Raw genomic sequence first — 24621 nt, 5'->3', positions numbered from 1 at the left:
TATCTAGAACTCCAGGTGGCACATCTCCAGGCATGCCCCTGAAGGGGTCTTTGGACTGGGTTAACTGAGGTGGGAGCAACACCATCTATGGACCGAGGCCTCAGACAGAATAAAAAGGAGCCAGTGAGCTGAGAGTCAGTGCTCATTGCTTCTGGCTTCCTGTCTATGGCTGCAGTGAGGCACGGTGCTTCCTGCTCTAGCTGCCATGATGGACCACACCCTCAAACCGTGAACCAAAATAACCGCCTCTCTACATTGCTTTTACCAGGCATTTGGTCATACCAATGAGAAAGGTTAACTAATACAACACTCAATACTTAAAAACGTAAACATCAACCTTGTTTACGTGTGTGAGATTTTGAAGCTCACGGGCCAGTTATGCCGAATGCCAGGTCTGCTGGCTAAGGGTGAGAGTGCGCACCTATAATCCCAGCTGCTGCAGAGTCAGCAAAAGCACTACAGATGGAAGGCAGCCAGGGCAGCTGAGACTGACTCAAACTGACAGAGGTGGGAGGCATAGAGAAAACCAGATTAATAGAATGTTCCCTACTATGCAAGAAGTCCTGGGTTTCATCCCGTGTAGTGGAAGAGAGAACTACGAATACAGAAGTCTACTGTGTAGAAGTACTGTGTAGAAGTACTGTGTAGAAGTACTGCTAGGTCACACAGAAACATCACTCAAGTGTCTCTGGATGCTACACGGAGGGCGCGTGAAGTATCGCTTCCTGATGATCCGTATCTACTAGAGCACTGCTGTTTTAGTATGCGCTCTTCCACTACAGCTCCTCCCCACACCAAGAGGCCACACTGAGTTCCTGCAAGGAACTGAATAACCACACAGTTCTCAGAAGGACCACAAGGAACACACAACGGTAACTATGAATGGGAAATTCTCAAAGTATACTGGTCTCACTGGAGTCAAATAGGCACAGTTTTAGACCACGGGCTCTTTTGTCAGGGAGCAGATGCGGGTGTCTGTGTGTTTGAGTGCATTTGTGCAGGACACGTGTTTGCGCACATGCATGTGGAGGTCAGAGGTCAGCTTCAGGTGACAGTGCTCGGGAGCCATCCTCCTTGATTTTTCCTTTGTTTTGAGACAAAGTCTCTTGTAGCCGAGGCTGGCTTAGAGTTTGCTAACTCTATACGAAGATGACCACGCTTTTCATATCCTAACTGATGACCAGAGAATACTGGGATTACAAACATACACCTGGATTTTTGGTGCTGCTGACCACACCCAGAGCAGCATGAACAAGAGGAAAGCACATCACCAAAGAAGGTGCATTACCACCACCACCACCACCCCCGCCCCCCGCCTGTCTTCCTTTTAAGCATTATCCATTCCCTGTGTGAACATGGACATGCATGCACAAAGTTGAGAGGACCACTTCTGGAAAGCTGGCTCTCTTCTCCCTCCAGCTGGGTCACAGAGATTGAACAAGGACCTCTCTCAGCTTGCAGAAAGCATCATTCACTGAAACCTGGGTATTCCCAATTGGGCTACGCTGGCAAACCAGGAAACCCCAGGGACCCACCCATCCCTGACTCCTGCCCCTACTAGGATTATGGACTCTTTGGCCTCTGTACCCAGCTTTTTGGATCAAACTCAGATTTTCCCACTTGCCTGGCAAGTAATTTATCATCAGAGCTATTGTTATCTTCAGCCTGCTAACAATCAGAGTTGAACATTTCAAAATTTCCCTGTAAGAATTGCTAAAAGATGCTTGTAAAAGAATTTTTAATTAGTGCAAGGAGACAGAGACAGTAAAATCTTTGTGAGTTCTAGACCAGGCTACCCACTGAAGAGAGAAGAGAAGAGAGAAGAGAAGGAGAGAGAAAGAAAAAGAAAGAGGGGAGGCATAGACATAACCAGGAAGTATCGCCAAAGAGACAAAGGCAGGCTATAAACATGTGTAGGTGGCCTGAGTAAACAATGACTATAAAGAATGACATGAGGGCTGGGGTGGAGCTCGGTAGTGCACTGCTTGCCTTGAGGTCCTGGCTACCCTCAGCTCTTTAACAAAAAATGTCAGTTCATGACAAACAGAAGAAACCAAAGCAAAACCACAGTAACTAAGACACACGCGTGTTGCACATGTGCGCGCACACACACACACACACCCATACACAGGTACTGGAGAAGAGATGGCTTGGTGGCTAAGAGCATTTGCTGCTCTTGCAGAACTGCTCACCACTACCCCTTTTAATTCCAGCACTCAGGAGACAGAAACAGGTGGATCTTTTAAGAGGCCAGCCTGCTCTATATAATGAGTTCCAGCTAGCCAGGGTTACACAGTGAGATCTTGCCTCAAAAATAAAATAAAATAAAAAATTTAAAGATTAACACCAAGTGTAAACTTACCAATCAAAAAATTAAAAAAAAATTTTTTTTTTTCCCCAGTTTTTCTGAGACAGGGTTTCTCTGTGTAGCCCTGGCTGTCCTGGAACTCACTCTGTAGACCAGGCTGGCCTCGAACTCAGAAATCCGCCTGCCTCTGCCTCCCAAGTGCTGGGATTAAAGGCATGTACCACCACTGCCCGGCTACCAATCATATCCTAAACTCAATTTTATAAAAGATATTCAAGGGCTGGTGAGATGGCTCAGTGGGTAAGAGCACCTGACTGCTCTTCCGAAGGTCCAGAGTTCAAATCCCAGCAACCACATGGTGGCTCACAACCATCTGTAATGAGATCTGACTCCCTCTTCTGGTGTGGCTGAAGACAGCTACAGTGTACTTACATATAATAAATAAATCTTAAAAAAAAAAAAAAAGATATTCAAAATTGACAATAGTAAGGCTAAATGTTAAAATTAGAATACAGACATAACAAGTTAATATGAAATGAAAAGAAAAAAGTGTTTCAAAATATTCAGGTAATAGGGCTGGAGAGATGGCTGGCTCAATGGTTAGGAGCACTGGATACTCTTCCAAAGGTCTCCAGTTCAATTCCCAGCACCACCATGGCAGCTCACAACTGTCTGCAATTCCAGTTCCAGGGGATTCAACACTCACAGAAACATAGGTGTAGGCAATCTACATAACATAAAAAAAATAAATGAGCCGAAAAAGAAAATATGTTTCAAAATATACAAGTAATGGGACTGGAGGAGATGTCTCAATGGGTAAGAGCACTGGCTGCTCTTTTGGAGGTTCTGGGTTCCAATCCCACCACCCACACGACAGCTCACAACTGTCTGTAACTTTGGTCCTGTGGGAGCTGATGCCCTCTTCTGGTGTGCAGACATACATGTAGACAAAACACCTGCATACATAAAATAAGTTTTAAAAAGAGTTACACATACACCCGCGTGTACTATAACACCCACTGGCCTAACTCCCTCAGCACTGACTGTTCACCATGCGGATTCCCATGAGGTTTTGGTTGCATTCTATCACCGAAAATAAAAAAAAAATTAGGAGAAAGTATATAAACCGCTCCCTAAAATAAAGTTTTCTTTTCTAAAAGTACGTCACTTTTTTTTTTAGAAATGGGAACAACAGTTCTGCTCACACTGTATTTCTAGCATGTAACATCTTGCAAGTACTTAACCGTAGTCTATATCAGCTCAACACATTTACTACTGAAGACTCAAGATCACAAAAAAAAAAAAAAAAAAAAAAAAAGGACCCAGACTGGATAATTAAACGTTTCTTTTGTTGTAGTAAGTGACCTCTTCCTTAGAAGATACTACAGTAATGTTGAAGAAATTACACATCTACTGTAATCTGTTCTCTGGGATTCCAACTTGTTTCCTCTGCTACTTCTCCCTGGGTGGCAATGTTCGTCTACGTCCGGCTGAAGCTCCTCGCTGCCTTGTTAAACCTCCTTCCTGAACTTCCGACCTGTAGTTCCCGTTCTACAGTGCAAGCAAGTGGATAAGGAAGCGCATACCTGCCGTCTTTCAGGGTGTTGACGATGAACCGGTGGACCTGGCAGACACAGTTGCTGGCCAGCTGCCCACCCTCGACCAGGGTGTTCAGCTGCGTGGCCAGCATGAACGCTGCAAAGGCAGAGAGAGAGGCTCAGTCTCCAAGCCCGCCCTTAACCCGAAAGCTCATCACAAGGAAAACCATTAAATACAGCTGTTTAAAACTCCTCCGCCCTGCAGAGAGGAAAGCAGCATCAATCCGCCCCGTGTAAAAATCTGAGGCTCTTCCTAAATGGTAGCTGTTTCTCAAAGTCTCCAAATCATTTTTACTGTCATTCTAGTTTCTGGGGAAAAGCCCTTTCTAGGTCTTTAGCCCCGTGACTAGAGACAACAGGCAAATAGTCCAGAAAGGCCCCCATTTTTTTTTTAAAGCTTCTAGGACAGAAATAAAACTCCTGAAAAGGAAGGACAGGACAGCTCACCCATCACACCCACGAAATGTCAATACTATCCTCAGGGAAATTAATCAAAGAAAACACACACCACCAGTTAGAGAAAGTTAATCAGGCCGAATGGCAGCTTTCCGCTGTATCCAGGCTACCGTCAGGACGGCTCACTGCCACTGGCAACTCTGCCTGAACAAAGCCCACAGCCAACATGGGCTTCAGGGGCTCTAAACACTGCAATCAAAGGTTGTGTGTGGGGGTGGGGGGTGGGGGGGTGCTGCTGTTATTCAAGGATTCCCAAAGCTTAGATGTATTCATCATACTCACAGGAAAGCGTGTTCAACCCATCACTCATGAGCAGTCGATACCGGGGTGGACTATTCCCCGTAGAAATAGGACGGATGTTCTGGAAAAGTTGACAGAAAAGTTGATTCATTAAGCAGGCTCTTTGCCCAAGCCCTGAGGGTAAGCAAAGCTAACTGGCAGGAGACTGGGCTTGCCATTAATCTGAGACAAGATGAACCACTTGCCCATCCTCCTGACACCTAAATACTAATGAAAGAGCAGTGGATTGAGCTGGCATTATTAAAAACGATATAAACAGAAGTATCAATAGTCACGTGTTCTTTCTCCCATATGTCAAAACAATGTGTAAGATGGCATCGAACACATGCAGAAACTGTTTAGGGAACATGCTGAAAATAGGAAGTCAAATTAAAATTGGAAAAAAAGACAATTTAGCTGGGCGTGGTGGCGCACGCCTTTAATCCCAGCACTCGGGAGGCAGAGGCAGGCGGATTTCTGAGTTGGAGGCCAGCCTGGTCTACAAAGTGAGTTCCAGGACAGCCAGGGGTATACAGAGAAACCCTGTCTTGAAAAACCAAAAAAAAAAAAAAAAAAAAAGACAATTTGCCTAAAGCAGCTCAGAGCTGGTGAAGGGACAGAGGCAGAGAGAATAGCAACATGTGGACATACGGATCTGGGGCAGAGCAGTCACGGACTCAGCCGGAAAGGGTGGGGCAGCCTCTGAAGGAAGTTAAGGGAAATAGAGCCAGAAGGTGATTGGCCCAGGAGTGGTGGCCACCTTCACCTCCTGCCTCAAAGTCTGAAGGAATGATCCTGGAGTCTCCCATCTATTGATATATGAAATTCACATTATGTTTTAGAACCCACTAAATGATGGGTAGATTAACTAAAAGAAATTTAAGCGGGGTGGTGGTGGTACAGCCTGGTCTATAGAGTTCCAGGACAGCCAGAGATACATAGAGAAACCCTGACTTGAAAAACCAAAATTAAAAGCTCATCAAAACAAAACAAAAAAAAACCTATAGTTTCTGTTGGTGAGTTTGAGTGAGTGAGTGAGTATGTGTTAGAGAGAGGGGCGGGGAAGGTGTGTTCTGGAAATGGGAGAAAGAGAATGTGCATGTGTGTTTCTGGGATGTAGACAAAACTACATCATTGATGTCTTCCATCAAATGCAGTGTTTCATTATCTATGAGTTGAAACATCTTCATTCTGCTAAACACACATGGGGGTACTTACAATGACCTGAAGGACAGGCTTTATGGATGTATCTCCCTGCTGCATTATGGCCTGAGAAAGAAAAACAGAGTCTTATAAAAATTCTTAAAAACTTAATAAGCCACAGCTAATACTGTCCTAAGAGCTTGCCTAGCCAGGGCCTGAGTTTGACTCCAGGAGCTGTGGAGGAGACAGCATGAAAAGACCTTGAAAGCTGCCTTCTGTGTGCACAAGCACACCACACTAACAATGAGATAAAATTAAACTAAATTTAAAAGAGCCTCTTCAGAGGCACTCAGTAGAAAAGTCTTAATTAAATCATTTGTCCAATGACAAGTCACAAAAATGCCAGCTTAAAGAAAGCACTTATTTGTTGCCAAAAGTAACACTGTTTTCTTGTGGAAACAGGACTATGTGAACACTCACATTCACTTCCTCCTTAAATTTGTTTTCTGGTTTAAAAACAGGGTCCCACAAAGCCCAAGCTGGCCTCAAGTCTGCTAAATTCCTAAAGATGACCTTGAACTTCAGACCCTCCTGCTTTTAGTCCCCAATACTTAAAAGACTTTTCTCCTGACCTCAGTGATAATATTAACATAACGGAGTGGGGCCCCGCCTGCTGTGCATCTTTAGGTTGCCCTTGAGATCCTCCTATCTCAGCCTCTGGTGCTGGAATTACTTTGGATTAAATAAAGCACATCAAACATGGAAGACCTGTAAAGTGTCATGTGCCAACGTTTTTCAAATGACTAATGCATGCTAAAACACACAGCTGAGCATGGTCACACAGCCTGTCCATCTCAATAATCCTCAATAATCGTGAGGCTGAGGCAAGATCATGAGTTCAAGACCAAACTAAGCTATAACAGAAGATTCCAGAAAAAAGACCTACATACTCAACTAATTTTGTCAAACTTGACAAAATACCTCAATGGAACAAAACTGCTTTGACAAATCACCACACAAACAAACAGTAAACTCAAGGGCTGGGCTATGGCTTGGCAAAGCTTAGTGACTGAGTTTGACCCCCAGAGCCTGTGCTTTACAAAGTCATGCACAGTGGCACATGCTGATAACCACAGTGCTAGGGAGGTAAGGACAAGCAGAAACCTGGCGCTCACTGGTGGACCTGTGAGCCTGAGGCCAGTCAGGGCTATATAGGGAGAGCCTGCCTCAGAGCAGGGGAAGGGGCCATTAAAAGATGAAGCCAATGAGATGGCTTAGGGGTAAAGGTGCTTGCTGCCAAGCCAGGTCACCTGAATTTGAACCCTGGGCCCCACTTGGTAGGAGAGAAACAATTCCTCCACGTAGCCTTCTGACCTCTCCCCGTGTTCGGTGGCCACTGATACCCACACTCTCATAAATAAATGTTAAGAAAAATAGTAGAAAGGCAAGTTGGGGGTGTAGCTCAGTGGTTGAGTGGTAGTCTGGCACGGAGTCTCTGTGCCTGATCCTTAAAAACTTAAATGAAAAGGCAACACCGTTTATGAGAAAATAATCAAGGTATTTATATTTAACAGAAGACAAAAAAATTCTTCTAGTTCATTAATGCTGCAACCAAAGTTTCTGTTCCTCGGGACCTGCTCCTGCTCTGCAGCTAATACCAGCCTGGAGCTCCTGACCCCTCTGCTGCTCCAAGCACTGGGGTGACAGTCACATGCTACCACGTTCCAGAAGAAACCCAAATTCGAGGGACCAAAAGATGTGGACACTTCACAAGATGTACAATCGGACAATAAAGACACAGAAGGATGCTCAGTGTCCTTCCTAATCAAGAAAATACAAATAAAAGCACAGCGGTGAGCCAGCCTTGCACTTATACGCCCACCGGCATAGTAAAAACCAGAGAGGGGCGGCACAAAGCACCGGCAAGCAGAGTTCTCATAAACACTTTGGAAAAGCTGGCGATTTCTTATCAAATTAAGCATTCAGTTTCCATATGACCTAGCAATTGCACTCTCAGATATTTATCTGTAAATATCTGGATTACTTTGCATGTACAAGAAATTTAATACATAGTACATAATTTATGTATATATTATGAATAATTTATATGCAATCTATTTAAATATTTATATGCATAAAGATCTGTATATAAATGTTCAAAGCATCTTCATTTATAATAGCCAAATATATATTTATATATAAAGCCTGCAGTCCCAGCTACTTGGCAGGTAGAAACAGGAAATGACTGAGGCCAGAAGTTCAAAGCCAATCTGTGTAACGTCGCAGTGCTTAAAAAAAAAAAAAAAAAAAAAACCAAAGCAAACCCAATGAACTCACTATGCAGCTAAGTATCAACCCTCCTACTTCCACCTCTCAAGTTGGGACATCACTGATCTGGACCAACCATCAAATTACTTTTCTGCAGTGCTGGGGATTAATTAGGCAAACTAAGCAATACTCTACCAACTGAGCCATAGCCTTGGACTTTTTATAGGTTTCCTTTTTGAGACAGGATCTTACTACATAGTGTCAACTTTCAAATTCTGCCTTAAGAGTTCTTTGTTTATGGGAATTTATGGGAATGTTCCACAGAACCCATCCAGATGATTGCTGGCTGTTGTTTTTAATCTTTATTCATCTCGTGTGTGTGTGTGTGTGTGTGTGTGTGTGTGTGTGTAGGTCCTGGGGATCAGACTCTGATTGTTAGGCTTGGTGGTAGGTGCTTTACTGAGCCTTTAATCCCAGCACTTGGGAGGCAGAGGCAGGCGGATCTCTGAGTTGGAGGCCAGCCTTGTACTTCTACTTATCACTACAGTTACATTTTATAACCTTGGGCCCTAGTACTTCCATTTTCCACTGTTTGCTTAACCACTGGGGCCTGAAGCTTTTGTGCTGACACTTTTGTTCGCTAATCATCAGGCAACCAATGGTCTCTACACTCCATCAACACAAACAAAACACAACAACACAAACAAAACACAACAACACAAACAAAACACAACCAATGGTCTCTACACTCCATCACCATCAACACAAACAAAACACAACAACACAAACAAAACACAAACAAAACACAACAACACAAACAAAACACAACCAATGGTCTCTACACTCCATTACCATCAACACAAACAAAACACAACACAACACGGATCCTGGCATGGTGGAACATCTTTAGCCCCAGTACGTGGGAGGAATCTCTTGAGTTCAAGGCTGGCCTGGTCTACATAGCAAGTTCTAGGATAGTAGGGATAGTCTTTAAAACAAAACACTATTTTATTTATGAACAAAACATGTAAAGAAAGAAAAAAACTGCAAATTTATCTATGAATGAAATCTAAGTAATACTTCAGTATTGGAAATAGCTTTCTAAAATATTTATATTTAAAGAAAACTCAGCAAATTATTCAAACGACCTTATAAGCATTCGTTATAAAAGTAAAGAATTATTTGCAATAGCCTTAAGAGTCCAAGGTGGCAGCCTCTTAAAATTCAGAACAATCCAAGCTTCACATTCCAGTTCAACATTTCTACAGCCCTAACGTATTCAAATACCTCCATTCTGACAACTGCTTCCCCTCTTCTTTTCTTCTAAGCTGCTTCGTAGTCTGTCCCTGGCTTTTCATGATTTTGGTCATTCACACCACTAGCAAACATTATCTTAGGCACCTAAAACTTGCCAGATACTGGGATATCACCTTAAAGGGGGACTGAAAGTAGCTGCCTGCTACAGTCTCTACAATCTCCTGAATGAAATACAAAGTAGCTAGTATTTACCAAATAAACATGTACACCTGTGACGATTGCTAGCTGTACTAGCAGAAGCTAAACACTGAATCTAGAAACTCAGTCCTCCAACTAGCCCCTTGCTGGGCTTCAGCCTCATTTTTACAAACAAGGGAAAAGGGTTTGGAATGTGGCCCAAAGCCATACATAAGTGAACAAAAAGAAGTTGGAGTCTCCAAATGCATGGATCTGGGCTAGTTACTTTGCCAACCAACTCAGTAACAACTGAGCTGAACAGGAACACTGTGGTAGCAAAAGAAACTGGAACTATCAATGGCTTCTAGGGCAAAAATATATTTAAAAAGAAAAAAACAAACAAGCAAGGTCTGGCAAGGAGACTGTGAGAAGAGAGTGTGCTGACTGGAACTGACTTGTTCAGCCAACAAAAGACTATTCCAGTGGGGATGGAAAAGTTAAGTGTGGAGTTAAAATATACTTCAACTGGTGATGACTAGGTGTCCAGAGTTGGGCACAAGGATGCTCTGTGGGTAGAGGTGCCTGCTGTGTAAGCCCAGCTACCTGAGCTCAATCCACAGCGGAGTGGGGAGAGAAACAACGTCCCACAGTTGTCCTCTGGCATCCGACGCACATTCGCCATCCCCAAGATGTCATACATATGTATACATACTACACACTCGCGCGCGCGCGTGCACACACACAATTCTTTTTAAAATTCAAACTTAGAGGGACATAAAGGATTTGCTCTGATATATGTTCGATTGAAAATGACTTTGAAGATAGAGGGCAGATCGAAGGAAGCTCAGCAGGAAGGAATTAATAACATGCAGGTGAAGGGCTATAAACTAGTCTGCAGAGGGCCTTGGCTCAACAAAAAAAATCAGAGGGGCTTGCCGGTAAAATAAGAAAAGAATAGTCAACATGAAACACAGAACACTAGCAAGAGAGGAGTGTTAGCAGAAAGAAGCCAACAAGCCCAAACAATTAGGTCGGCTGAAAAACTTTAAAATGTCTTCTGATTTGGCTACTGGGAGGTCATTGGTGACTTCGGCCAGCGTTTTCTCTCTTCTGACCAGAGAGATGTCTAGTAGCAATAATGAGTTAGGAGGATGTAAAAGAAGTCAAACAGCCGAAAACAAACAAGTCCAGAAAAGTTTGGGGTGATGGAGAAAGGGAGGAAAAAGAGGCCGCCGAAGGTAGACAGCGGCATGTTTATTTATCCTGTTTTCTTAGATGTAAAAAAACCCAAAAAACCCGTGAGTTCGTCTGCGAGTACCGGGATGCCTTCTGCATTGCGTGATGGTCTTAGAGACCCTGGGGCAGCATCCCCCGCGGCCGTATAATTTCCTCCCTGACGCTCTCCCGATCGACAGCGGCTCCCTCCCCCGGTCCTCTTTGCATCGCTCCAAGCCCGCGCTGCTAGGGTCATCGAGCCCGCTCAGGGTCGTCTCCTTACCGCGATGGCCCCCTCGCTCAGGTGTCCCACCATGGCTGCACCGCTCGCTAACTCCCGCGCTCGCGCTCTTGCACCGCCCGAGCTTCTTTGCCGGGGTCCCGCGGGCTGCTCAACGATTGGCTAGAGCAACTGTGCGTGCCGATCCGCCCCCAGCGTGAGCGCGGTGCGAGGGGCGGGCCTAGACGCTGATAGCCACCGCATTGGCTACCGCGCGGCGGGCAAAGCACGTGACTCTTCCGAGGCCGGGTTCGAGGCCTAGTGGCGGGTTGGCGAGACGTGAGGGCGGGGCGCTGGGTCGCAGTGCGCCTGTGTCAGCGCGGTGCCACTGAGTTGTTACCCCGCCAGCTGTGGGAACTTTGCCCGCCCAGTCCTTTGGCGGATAGACAGAATGGCAACCCAGGGAACAATCGGAGCTCTCCCCTGGTAACTGCTGCTAAATATAGTCAAAGCAGTGACCTGGGTACTTCTTCACGCAGTGCGTGCCCGGCGCCCGTGCCAGGCCCAGAGCTTGGCACTGTGGGATAAACAAGGTAAATCAGACTCAGTCTCCGCCCTCTTGAGTTCCACCTGAGAGTTGTGGCCGCAAGGAACCCAGCCTCAAGGATGGTAGACGCGATATGGGCCACACATGTGGAGCTCCAGAGTGGGGGTCAAAAATCAATCAGGCTTTCGAGAGGCGATGCGGTTTGAACTGAGTTAAATGTGTGTAGAAATTTGTCAGGTGGATTCCAGTGAAGATAGTGATGTTCCTAAAAGCCCAAATGGCCTATGCAAAAGTATTGGAGAGCCTGGCATGCTGTCTCTGATCTGTCTGTAATCCCAGCCTTTGGGATGTAGAGGCAGCAAAAGTTCAAGGTCACCCTTAACGCCGTTGAGTTCGAGGTCAGCCTGGACTAAATGAGACCCTGAAAAATCAAAATCTGGGAGCCAGGCGTGATGGCACTCGAGGTAAAAGCAGGCAGATCTCTGAGTTCGAAGCCAGCCAGGCTAACATAAAATCCGGTCTCAAAAATAAAAAAATAATAAAAATATAAAGGGAGAGAGGCTATATGAACTGAAAGAAAGACCTGGAGATCAAAACAGAAAACTGAGCCGTCAAGGAAATGAAAATATTTAACTTCATAGTTGCTGGAGTGAGTGAGAAGTCTGGAAGACTTTGGGCAAGTAGGGTAAACAGGTCTAGAAAGACTGGAATAGTAGCCATCTACTGGTATTTTGATCTCTGTTTGTACAACCACAACCTACTATAGTTTCTCGAACAGTCTTCCAAAGAATATGTCTGGGTGAATTGGTGCCACACCACAGATTAATTCTCCTTTAGCATATCAACAGCTATAGAAAACACCAGAAGAAATGGTTTTGGTTGTGTCTTACTTGGTAGGATGAAATCTCGATTTTCTAGAGCTATGCATTAATAGAAAGCTGAATCTTTATGTTCTGACTTTACAGAGCTGCAGTAGCATGGATCTACCGGTGGATGAATGGAAGTCCTACCTACTTGAGAAGTGGGCTTCACTCCCGAAGTCTGTGCAGGTCACAATTTCTACAGCAGAGACTTTGAGCGACATCTTCCTTCATTCCTCTTCCCTTCTTCAGTAAGTGAATGGAAACGTCAGGGAAATTTTGGTCTGGAAAATGTTCTGCCTTGTCATTTGGTCTGACCATCTCTTTTTTTATAGGAGAGAGTAGCTTTATATTTTTATAGTATGGGGCATTTAGCAGTTACTGTTGGTTTTTACATTTCTCCCTAGTCTGTGATTATAGAATGGGTAGGCATAACTGTTTTCCTCTTTTGATATGTGTTATACTTAAGTAATTTAGTATCTTGCTGTCGTCCCAATGCTGTCACTCAAAGGATATGGTGCAGATTGTGTAGCTGCCCATAGAAACTCATTCAGTACTAAAGGTGAGAAAGAACCCTAGAAATCATTTAGTTGAGACCCAGAAATTTTCAAATTCTATGGACTACATTCACTGGTGAGATAGACATTTTATATCACAACCTAGTAAATGTATACATAGGTAGAAGTTTCATTTATTCAGCAAATCTCATTTTTTAATTTTTAATTATCTGAAATTAAAATATAATTTCATCATTTCCCTCCTTCCTGCCTCCAACCTTCCCATGCACCCCTTCCCACTTTGCTTTGCTCTCTCAAATTCATGGCCTCTCTTTTTTAAGTTGTGTGTGTGTGTGTGTGTATTCCTAAATGTGATGTTACTTGTGCATATATGGCTTCAGGACTGACCACTTTGTTATGGATAACCAACTTGGTGGGTGGGGCTTGAAGGGTAGAGGAGTGTTCCCTGGGGAAGACTATCCCCCCCCCAACATTCCTTAGTTGCTTAGAGTTCTTTGTCTAACTTTGGGCCCCTGTAAGAATTTTTTCCCCTTTCAGGTTAACCTATATAAATAAGACTTTCAGGCCTTGTTGTTGAGACTTCAGAGGTATAGCCTCCCTGACATTTCTAGGAGATGCAGACTCACAGCTGACTTTCTTCTTCCTTTGGTTCTTGGAATCTTTCCACCCCCTCTTCCTCCATGTTCCCTGAGCCTTCGGTGCAAGAGTGCTGAGCACCACATGGTCACATGTTCAGTAAATATTATTGCTCTGTGGCAGTCAAGAACATTAATCCCTGCAGTCTGGAGGCGAAAAGATTGTTTCAGCAGCACATGTACTAAAAATTGGAACAGAACCAGTCAAAGAACCACACTCCCCAGGAAAGGATGCTGATGTGGATGCACCGAGCCGGTTCAGGCAATAGCAGAGAGGCAGCCACGCCTGCTTAGGCTTCTGACCCACAGGACTGGCTGTTGTTTGGAGCTGCTCGGCTTGGGTAGTTTGTTGAACAGAAGTAGAAAACTAGTTGGCAGAGGCTTGAGTGTGATGCGAGCTGATTATATCTTCAAAGAGAGATGATCAAACTAAGCCTGCAGGATAGAGCCATCCGCCTGTATGTTTTTCTCCTAGGACCACAGCTAAGAATGGCTTTTTACCAGTTTGCAGTTGATTTTAAGATAAAGAGCACTGGCCTTGAACTAAATTGAATTAAACAAAAAAAGACATTTTTTTTTCTTTTTTTAAATAAAGAAGGCCAGTGAGCTGGCTCAGGAAGTAAAATGCTTGCCTTCCAAAGATACAAGCCTGACCACCTACTGTGCAAGCCTGACCACCTACTGTGCAAGCTTAATGACTTGAGTTCAATCTCTTGGACCCACACAAAGGTGGAAGCAAAAATCCAATTCCACGCACATGCTGTGGAATATGAATAAACACAAAAACACTAATAATAAAAATAATAACAATAATTTAAAAAAGAAACTAGTCCCACTGCTGTCATTAGTAGACTTACATTACAAAAAAAATTATACTCTGTTATGTTTTTTAGTTTTGTCAAAAGGTTTTAGAAATCGCTTTGCTATAATGAATAACTGTAATTAATATTCACTTCTTGGCTTTCAAAGCCTAAGTACTCTAGTCTTCTACACGGAAAGTTTGCTGAACCCTGACTTTTCTTTTTAATGATTTTCAATTTAAATCTCTTTTTACTTCTGTGCATGTGTGTGTACCATGTGCACGCATGTACATGTGCAGTTTACACATGGTGGTCAGAGAATGGCTTTGGAGAATAGGTCCTCTGCTTCTACCTCGTGGGTTCTAGGGATTAACCTTAGATCATCAGTCATGGCAGGAAATGCCACCAGAGCCCATCAGTCTCACTGGTCCTGAGCCCTGCTTTAAAGAACCGCTTGTCTGCTGTGTCAAGGATAGGCAGCAGAAGGAGCCAGGGTAGAAGCAGAGAAGCAGTAACCCCAATAAGAAAATGGACTCAGGCCAGCGTGAGTGTAGTCAGGGGAGGAAGAAGCATTTAGACTCTGAGGTAGATTTAATGGCAACTCTTTTTTATTTATTTATTTATTTATTTAATGTATGTGAGTACACTGTAGCTATCTTCAGACACACCAGAAGAGGGCATCAGATCCCATTACAGATGGTTGGGAGCCACCATGTGGTTGCTGGGATTTGAACTCAGGACCTTCAGAAGAACAGTCGGTGCTCTTAACCTCTGAGCCATCTCACCGGCCCTAATGGCAATTCTTGAGATGAGAGGTGTTGTGTTGTGGAGTGGAGTGTGAGAAGTAAAACTGACCCTAGGGAGAAGGGAGGAGGGTGACATTGCCAAATCTGGGAACCGCAGATGGGGAAAGGAGTCACACTCCGTGTTTGAGTTGCACATGTCCCAGTGGTAATGTCTAACTATGTTTGGAATTTAAGGGAGAGGCCTAGGATAGAGAAACAAACCTGGAGGATCTCTGTGGCGTTTAGAGCCATGAAACTGACTAAGCCGCCAAGCAAGAATGTGTGGCTGCTTACCGCAGGTGCTGTACTGTGACAATATGCCCTCTGCTTGCCTCGTTTTGAAATGCTAATCAGAACCCACTAAATTAATTTCATGACCCACTGAATCATGACCTGCAACTTGAAAAAAGCTGAAAAATGTCTAAAGCGGTCTACAGCATCTGTGGATTCCCCTTTCAGAATTCCAAAAATGGTTGGGAACTGATGAAAATATGGCTAATAGGCAGACTTTGGGCTAGATAAGTTATTCTGGTTTACTAAAAGAAACATGTGGTAAATAAACAGGAATCAATTGACTGTTTGGTACATGGGCAGGAACAGTTAATTAAAGAAGAGGGTTTGTCGGATTGTGTAATACAGGAGTTCCTTCAGATTCTAGCCTGGGCTTTCTTCCCTGTACACTTTGTATTTTCAGCTGATGTACTTACATTCAGACCAATGACATCAGTTCTCTCTGGAATGTCTCTAAAATGGAACTCAAGTCCTAACTTCTTTTCTGAGTCTCAAATTTATAAATCTATCATAGCCAGAAACAAACACATGATTTGACCATCAAAATCAGATTCCTTTCCAGTGGTCCCTATCCTAGTGAATTGTAACAGCCTTGGGTTCAGTTCCAAAGCTGGCAGTTATGGGCCTGTTCTAAGTTTCATTTCTATTGCTGTGATAAAATATCTTAGCATAAAGCAACTTGGAAGAGGAAAAGGTTTATTTACCTTGCAATTCCTGGGTGCAGTTCATGTTTCCCAGGAAGCCAAGGCTACGGTCAAGCACAGACAGAGAATAAACACATGGATCCTGGCTTGCTTGCCTGCTTCCTCTTAGCAAGCTTTCTCCTCTTATACTTCCGAAGACTTCTGTTCAGGGTGTGTTGCTACTCACAATGGACTTGATCTTTCCATATCAATTAACAATCAGGATAATCCCTTATCGGCATGCCCTTAGCCCACCCAGTCATTGAGACTCTTCCTCAGACAATTCTTGGTTATGTCAAGTTGACGATTGAAGTTAATCATCACAGAGCTATTCTGTATTGAAAAACCAAATGTGTGAGCCAGGCCTGGTGGCACATGCTTACATTGCCAGCATGCAGAAGGATCAGAAGTTCAAGGTAATTTACAGTGCTGAGTTTGAGACCATAGACTGCACGAGACCTTGTCTTCATAAGGAAAGGAAAGGGAAGGAAAGAGAAAAAAAGCAAACTAACTCATTATGTTTCCACCCCCAGCCTATATCAGATCATTTTGTAGAACCTCTTCCTGAACAGTACCAACATTTGTCCAGTTACAATTCTGAAACTGGCTAATTTTTTTCTTTTCCCTTGCACTCTGTATTAAATCTATTTTTTTATTATTTATTTACATTTTTTACAGTAGGTATTGATGCCAGATTTCTTCACACTTGGTAAGTGGGACGTCTGCTTCCTGGAAGCATATGATAGGTCACAGCAAGCAATACTCCTAAGGCAACTCAAAATATTCTACACAACAAACACATTTTAAAGACTTCAGACGGCAGCAAGGTCTAGATAGACTAAAATTTCTGGAAGGAAAGACTGCTTCTTAGCAGTCGTTAGCCATTTTCTTTCCTGGGGATAAACTGCAGGCCAAGGGATGAGGATGAGTCCAGCAAAGTGACCACCCTAGAGAAAACAGAAGTCAGCAGAACTCTTGGCAGTTGCTTAGGTCTGGTGTGATGATTGACAAATGGACAAATTCAAAGCCCAAATACAAAATCAGTTTTTCCCCAGTTCTCAGGAATGAAAAGTCAACTAAAAAGGCAGAATAGACCTGCAGTCCTGCAGTGGTGAGGAGCAAAATCTCACAGCCAGCAGGGACACTGCAGCAAACACAATGTCTTTGTCAAGACATTTGCCAGATGTTGAATGTCTGTGATATGACAGCTACAGATCCAAGTTCAGAGCCTCTTAAGACCAAAACCTGGAGACCTAAAGAAAAAAAGAGTTCTTTCTAGGCTCTCAAACGAAAGCTCAGGAGGACCATTGCAAGGGCCAGTAAAGAACCAGCTGTCCCTGCCTCAGCTTCACTAGGCTGGCAGAAGGAAACTTGCTACGTAAACATGAAGACTTTTTGAGTTCAAACCCCTGGTACCCACATGTATTAGAATTCTCTAAAGAAATAGAGCTGATAGAATGAATTTATGGTTTTGGTTTTGTTGAAACAGGTTTTCTCTGTATATCCCTGGCTGTCCTGGAATTCACTCTATAGACCAGGCTGGCCTCAAACTCAGAGATCTGCCTGCCTCTGCCTCTTGCGTGCTGGGAGTAGAGGTGTGTGCCACACACCCAGATGAATATGTGTATTAAAATGGGATTGGCTTACATAGTATTGTCTGGGTAGTCCAACAGTGGCTTGTCTGAAGAGGTTTCGAATCTAGTAGCGGCTGAGTCCATGAGGCTCAATGTCCCTGCTGGGCCAGTCTGCATTGAGGACTCCTGGAGAGCTGCTGGTCTTCAGTCTAGGTTGGAAGCTTGAAGAATTTGCTTGTATTATCAGCAAAGGAATACCTCACCAACAGATTTATAATCCAAACACAGGCTGAGACAGGACCATCAAGAGTTCAAGGCCGTGGGCTGGTGAGATGGCTCAGCATTTTACATTATGAGATGGCCAGAAGTCTTTGGGGATTAGGGTGGAATACCATTATTTGAATATAACTTATCACCTCAAAGGCACTTGGTGCATCCAACCTTTAAGAGGTGACTAGATCAGGAACTTGGTGGGAACTTTCATGATGCTTTAATTCTTGAATTCTGCATAACTACAAAACAGTCACAAAATGATAATGCCGAGTTCCACAGCCATGCTGAGCAGTAGTTTAGCCTTTCTAGACATTGGCTACTACAGAAGTGACCTCCGAATGCCTGAGCAGTTGGGAAGGCTGAAATGAATCCAGGATAAACAACTTTCTGGGCAGCTCTGAGAGCAGTGTACCCTGGTGCTCATTTCTCCAGGGAAAGTTTTCTAAGTATTTATACATCCCTGAGCACTTGGAAGGCTATTGCAGATTCCAGAACTGTCCTTAAAGGCACATTTTTGGTATTGTCCTTACTACAAAGTACTCTTTTGGGGTTTTGTTGCGGTTGTTACTGTTATTGTTGCTTAATTGACTTTTGTGTTTTAAGGCAGGTTTACACTATGTAGCCCTGTCTAGCCTAGTGCTTGCTATGCGATCTCAAACTGATAATCCTCCTGCCTCAGCCTCTGGAGTGCTAGATTATAGGCATGCATGACCATGTGCAGCTGTAGACTTCTTTCTTTTTATTATATATATTTTCTCATTTGTGGGAGGCATATGTGTGGAGGTCAAAGGGTAACTTGTAGAAATCGGTCCTCTCCCATTATGTGTGTCCCCAGAGATTAAACTACAGTTGTCAATCTTTTTGGGAAGGACTTTCATATGTTGAGCTATCTCACTAGCCCCAATTTTGTAGTTTGTTTTGGACTGAGGAGAGCTGTTTGGTTATTTGAGGTCATAGGGATTAAACCCAAAGCCTCAGAATTGCTTTTTTATGGTTTGGTTTGGTTTGGTTTGGTTTGGTTTGGTTTGGTTTGGTTTGGTTTGAAACAGGCTCCTACTATGTAGCTCTGGCTATTCTAGAACTGTATAGACCAGGCTTGCCTTGAACTCACAGCGATGAACCTGCTTCCCTCTTACAAGTAATGGAATTAAAGGTGTGCAACTCTCCTGGCCAGTGTTAAGCTTTTAAACAACTGTGCTTTCCTTGTCCACATCCTGGAACACACTCCCATTGAGATGTGTTCCTTGTATTTTTATCCCCCTTCAAACTGGTGGTTTGATACTTGGTTCCTAGCTGGTAGTGTTCTTTTAATAAACTGTAGATCCTTTAAGATGTAGGGCCTGACTGACAGAGGTAGGTCAGTGGTGGTAGGCCTCTAAGACTGTAAGGCAGCTCTCTGTTTCCTGTCCACCACACAATGAACACTTGTCCTCTCCCAGACCCTCCTGCCAGTAGGTTGAGCTGTTCCATCTTGTCTTCCCTGAATTTGCTGAGGGAAATCCCCCTGAACCCATGAGGCAGAATACATTTTTCCTCTGAAGTTGTTTCCATAAGGTATTTTGGTCATAGCAACATAAAAAGCTAACTATAAAAACTAAGTTGTGTATGAAGAAACCCCCTTCTGCCAAAATTGTCCTTTCTACTCTGCTTTTTTGTTCCCAATTCTTAATATAAATCCAGGTAAATGTAGCTAGTAACAGTCAAACCATAGCCTTGGCTGCCTTAAAATTCACTCCAGTGTATTAATCCATCGCTTTTAGGCTCAGCCCTCCACAGTCTCAAGGCATGGCAAAATGTAGTCAAGTCCTTTGTCACAGTGTCACAGGAATGACTCTAATCCAACTCCCAAGAAAATGCTTTTTCCCATCTGAAACCTCGAAAGCACATCCTTAACTCTCTGCATTCTCCTCACCACATGGCAGCCAGCTGTCTCAGGATATTTGATCGTACTGTGAACCCCAGGATTCTGTTATTTATGGAGAAAAAGAAACTATTTCTATCTAGAGTTGGCTCAGCCTTAGCACACACCTTTACTCTCACTGGCTGAAATTGAGACCCACCCTTAGTACTCACCTTTAACTTGAAACAATGAAGGTAAAGTTGGTTTGTAGAGGAGGTGCTCCTGCTTGAAAGTGATGTCTAACTGAGTGGCAGACAAAGTGAAGAATCAGAGAAAGGTTTGACAGGATAGGATCTGCCCAACCCTCAGGAGAAGAGAGAGGAAAGGGAAGCTACGTAAGGGAGACACAGATGGTACAGGAGACAGATGTACACAGGATACAGGAGAGCTCGTGGGGAGTAGTGCAGTAGAGCTGAGAGGGAGAGTAGAGCAGCACAGAGGGGGAGGAGGAGGCAGGTTTACCGGGAGAGCTTTACAGAGAAGGATGGAAGAGAGAACAAACTAGACACAGGTAAAGACAGAACAAGCAAGAGAGTGTGAAGGAGACAGGAGATTAGAAAAGATTGCTAGAGTTAGTTTGAGACCAAGCAGAGCACTTCAGAGGCCAAGAGAAAAGACAGATTGTGAATAAAATCATCTGGGAGAGGAGTTTGAGCCAGAACAAGGGGATTGAGTCAGCCAGCTAGAGGTCAGAAAGAACAGGAAATGGTGATCTTCTCAGCAGCGAGTCCTAAAGGCCGGGACATTCTAGCCTTGAATTAGATTGTATGGAAGCTAGACGCTTCCAGGGCTAGGCCTAGGTTAGCTGATGGAGCCAGTAAGCCCCCAAGATGACAGTTACATCAGTCAAATAAATACTTTTACAGCCAGGAAGTGGAGAAAGGGAAGGATCAAGGATGAGGTAGCCTCTCCAAGGACATGCCTCTGGTGACAAACTTCCTCCAGTTAGGCCTCACCTTCTTTCTGCCCCCTGGAAGTGTTGCCTTCAGATTATTAATCTATCAGTTGGTCAATCCATTGATTAGATGAGCGTATTCCTGATCCAGCCTGATCTAGTCACTTCCTAAGAGTATGAACTCTGCGTTGAACCTCCAACTCGGGAATTTTGGGGGAACTTTTCATTTATAAACCATAACACTCTGCTGGTTCTTTTCAAAGATATACAGTCAAAGAGCTTTCTAGTCTTTTTATGTGTTTACGTATGTTTTACATAAATACACTATATATTTTTTCTTTATTCTCTATTCAATTTCATTGTGTGCATTGTTCTGCAGGGGCTTTTCAGCCTCACACCTTAATCTTCTTAATAGTCATGTGATAGGACTAGAATAGTATAAATGTGTCCCAGTTTGTTGTTCTTTTTCCTACTGATGAGCTATTAAGTACTTTTTGTTGTTGTTTGGTTTTGTTTCACTGTTGCAAATACTGCTTCAGTAAACAATCTTTATGTGTGTGTTTTGAGCACATACTTAAGAAATTCACACAGACTCTTAGAGAATCGCTCCACCCATGGTTATAGACATCTTAAGATGAATAGATATACTACCATATGCATTCAGAAAGCCTTTGTCAGCTTACCATAAACAATGCCTGAGAGATATTTCCAACATTCCAAGCAGCAGTCCTTCCTTGGGTTCAGTGCCCAGAACCACTAAATATGAAAAAACAAAGGCAAAAAGGGCTGGTGTTTAATCTATAGCTTTCTGATCACAAGGGAAATAATATTCCTTTTCTGTCATTACAGCTCATTTGTGTTTCCTCTGAGTTCAATTTGCATCCTTTGTCCATTTTGTTAGTGGTTCATCTTACATCTACCTATAAGTCTGGCTGTTTGAATATTTGATATACTGCACTATGTATGCTACTGATCTTTCTGGTTTTTAAAAATCTTTTAAGATTTAATGGTGTCTCTCATTATACAGTCAGCCATCCATATCCACAGGTTCTGCAAACCTAGATTCATGCGACCTTAGATGAAAATTATTAAGCAGGGAAAAGAATCCCAGCAACTCCTCAGAAGCTAAACTTGAATTGCATCACACTGTACTGAGTCCATATGTAGGCACACCCTTATAACTTCCTGCTTGACACACGTGCTCTATCCAGCACTCTGTCGTCTGAGCATTATTCTCTGCATCTGATTTTGTTTTTAATTTTTTGTGTCTGAATATTTTATCTGCATACGTTGTTATGTACCATGTGTGTGTCAGGTATCCATGGAGGCTGGGGAAAGTTGACAGATTACCCAGGAGTTACAGATTATTGTGAGCCACAACATGGGGCTTGGGAATTGAACCTAGGTACTCTTAACCCCCTTATTCTCTGCATTTCTTACAGCATTTGTGATGTGTGTAAGTAACCCTAAAATGCATCTGTACTGGACATGTAAGCTCTTTTGTCTTGTCCTTAGGCACTGAACCATATGACATAACAACTACGTATATGGTATTTATGTTACCTTAGGTATTATAAGAAACATATGGGGCCAATGGTAGAGATCTCACCTAACATATGTAAAAGCCTGGTCTTAGTCTCTAGCACCATCACCCCCCCCCACACACACACACATGTTGTATAGACATGTTGTAAAGAATAAACAAGGATGTACATATTACATGCAAATATTAAACCATATTGTATAGGGACTTAAGCACTGGCAAATTGTGTGTGTGTGTGTGTGTGTGTGTGTGTGTATGTGTGTGAGTGTGAATTCACACAAGCATATCTGTTATTTGGGCTGGGTTGTGGTTTTTTTAGTGTATTTTTTAGATTTATTTTATGTATGTCTGTGTATCACATGTGTGTCTGGTGCCCACAGATGCCAGAAAAGGGCTTTAGATCCCCTGGAACTGGGGTTACAGATTATTGTGGGTACCAGGAACTGAACCCAGGTCCTCTGCAAGAGGAACAACTGCTCTTAATTGATCAGTCTTTCTAGTCTCTTGGTTGGTTGGTTGGCTGGGTTTTTTGTTTGTTTGTTTGTTTGTTTGTGTTTGTGTTTGTTTTTTGTTTTGTTTTCTATATAAACCTGTTCCAGAACTTGCTATGTAAAACAGACTGAACTTGAACCCATAGTAATCCTGCCTCCCCCTCTCTAGTACATAAACTATAGGTAGGTATATATCACCATACCCAATTTCCGTGTTTGTTTAAGGTAAGGTTTTGCTATATAGTCCTTGCTGGTCTAGTATTTGTCATTTAGCCCAGGCTGACCTCAAACTCATAGCCATCCTCCTCCTCAGCCTCAAACACTGGGATTACTAGTGTGCACCACATGGCTGGCTTGTCATTTTCCCTTATTGTTAGCATTCTGTCGAAGCTCTGCCCCACAGTTACCTGGCAACAGCCAGGTATGCCTGACTCACTATAAAAGGGCCTGCTTGCCCCCTCCTCTCTCTCTGTTCCTCTCTTGCTTTTGCCTTCCCACTCCTGCTCTGTCCTCTTGTCCCTCCCCGCCCCCCCACATGCTTATGGCTGGCCTGTACTCATCTACTTCTCTACTCTCTTTCTCTGCCTTTCTCTGCTTCTATTACCCTCTTAACTTCCCTCCCCAGACCCTTAGTAAACTCTATTTTATACTATACCATCGTGTGGCTGGTCCCTCGGGGAAAGGATGCCTCAGCATGGGCCCACTGAGGCACCCCCTTCCCCACACACCTCAGCACACCTCAATAGAACATATCCCCCCTCTATTTATCTTTTTATAAACACTTCGCTTACAGCTTCTGAATTATCTGTCTTGCTTATTAGATCTATTTTACATCAAGATTATAGAAGTGTATTTTCTTCTAATGTTTTTGGATAGTATTATACTTTCAACTTTTTAATCCATCCAAAATGTTTTCTAGCTTATTAACATATAATTAATAGATAAAATTAAGTATATCTAAGGTGTTATCTTAGTCAGTGTTCTACTGCTTCAATGAGACACCATGAGCAAGGCAACCCTCATTTATAAAAGAAAACGTTTATCTGTGGCTTGCTTACAGTGTTAGAGGCTTTAGTCCATTATCATCATGGCAGGGAGTGTGGTGGCATGAAGGCAAGCATGGTGCTGGAGAAGGAGCTGAGAACTTTACATCCTGATCCACAGCAGGGGAGGGAGGGAGGGAGGGAGGGAGGGAGGGAGGGAGGGAGAGAGGGAGAGAGAGAGAGAGAGAGAGAGAGAGAGAGAGAGAGAGAGAGAGAGAGAGAGAGAGAGAGAGAGAGAGAGAGAGACTGGGCCTGGTGTGGGCTTTTGAAGCCTCAAAGCCTAGTGACACACTCCTTCAACAAGGCTCCACCTCCGAATCCTTCTCTCCTTCTCAAACAGTTCCATTCCCTGGTGACTAAGCAGTGAAGTCCATTCTCTCTCAAACCACAATGTGATATTACAATATGCATACACATCTGAAATTAGTATTATGTATGATTGATCAGTTTTTGTCAACTTGACACATACCTAGACATATGAGAGAGGTAATCTAAATTGAGGAATTGCCTTTATCAGATGAAATGTGGGGCCATTTTCTTGATTCTGTTGCTGTAGGAGCACCTATACCTAGGCAGGTGATCCTAAGTATAAGAAAGGTAGCTGTCTAAGCCTGGCCATAAGCCTGTAGGCCACCTTCCTCCACGTTCCTGCTCCAGTTCCTGCCTCCAGATTCCAGCTTAATGAACTCCTACCATGGCTTCACTCAGTGATATACATTTATCAGGACACGGAAGGCAAATAACTCTTTCCTCCCCAGGTTGCTTTTATCACTGTTTTATTACAACAACAGAGAACAAACTAGGATGGTAATTTACCTTTTATTTATTTATTTTTGAGCCAGACAATTTTCTACAGTGTTTA

General features: G+C 43.4%; 2 protein-coding genes across 3 annotated transcripts in view; one reads left to right on the top strand and one right to left on the bottom strand.

The window, feature by feature from the left end:
• Positions 1–11093, bottom strand: part of Rpa1 (replication protein A1) — a 47971-nt gene extending 36878 nt beyond the window's left edge. Inside the window, exons 1-4 of the mRNA XM_021177355.3 lie at positions 10985–11093; positions 5860–5910; positions 4645–4723; positions 3895–4003 (exon numbers count right to left, since the gene is read on the bottom strand). Coding sequence (XP_021033014.1) covers positions 3895–4003; positions 4645–4723; positions 5860–5910; positions 10985–11017 — 272 coding nt within the window. The 5' untranslated portion in view covers positions 11018–11093. The remainder of the gene's footprint in view (positions 1–3894; positions 4004–4644; positions 4724–5859; positions 5911–10984) is intronic.
• Positions 11094–11238: 145 nt separating this feature from the next.
• Positions 11239–24621, top strand: part of Smyd4 (SET and MYND domain containing 4) — a 49826-nt gene continuing 36443 nt past the window's right edge. Inside the window, exons 1-2 of one of the 2 annotated variants that reach the window (XM_021176973.2) lie at positions 11239–11514; positions 12434–12579. In XM_021176973.2, the coding sequence (XP_021032632.1) occupies positions 12446–12579 (134 nt within the window). In that variant the 5' untranslated portion in view covers positions 11239–11514; positions 12434–12445. Of the gene's footprint in view, positions 11515–11546; positions 11933–12433; positions 12580–24621 lie in introns of those variants that run through there. The other variant, XM_029484211.2, reaches the window with a different exon arrangement.

The sequence above is a fragment of the Mus caroli genome, unplaced genomic scaffold (genome assembly GCF_978045245.1).
Source record: "Mus caroli unplaced genomic scaffold, Mus_caroli_1 scaffold_13, whole genome shotgun sequence".
In the NCBI taxonomy this organism is placed as follows: Eukaryota; Metazoa; Chordata; class Mammalia; order Rodentia; family Muridae; genus Mus; species Mus caroli.
This window is presented reverse-complemented; position numbering and strand designations above follow the sequence as displayed.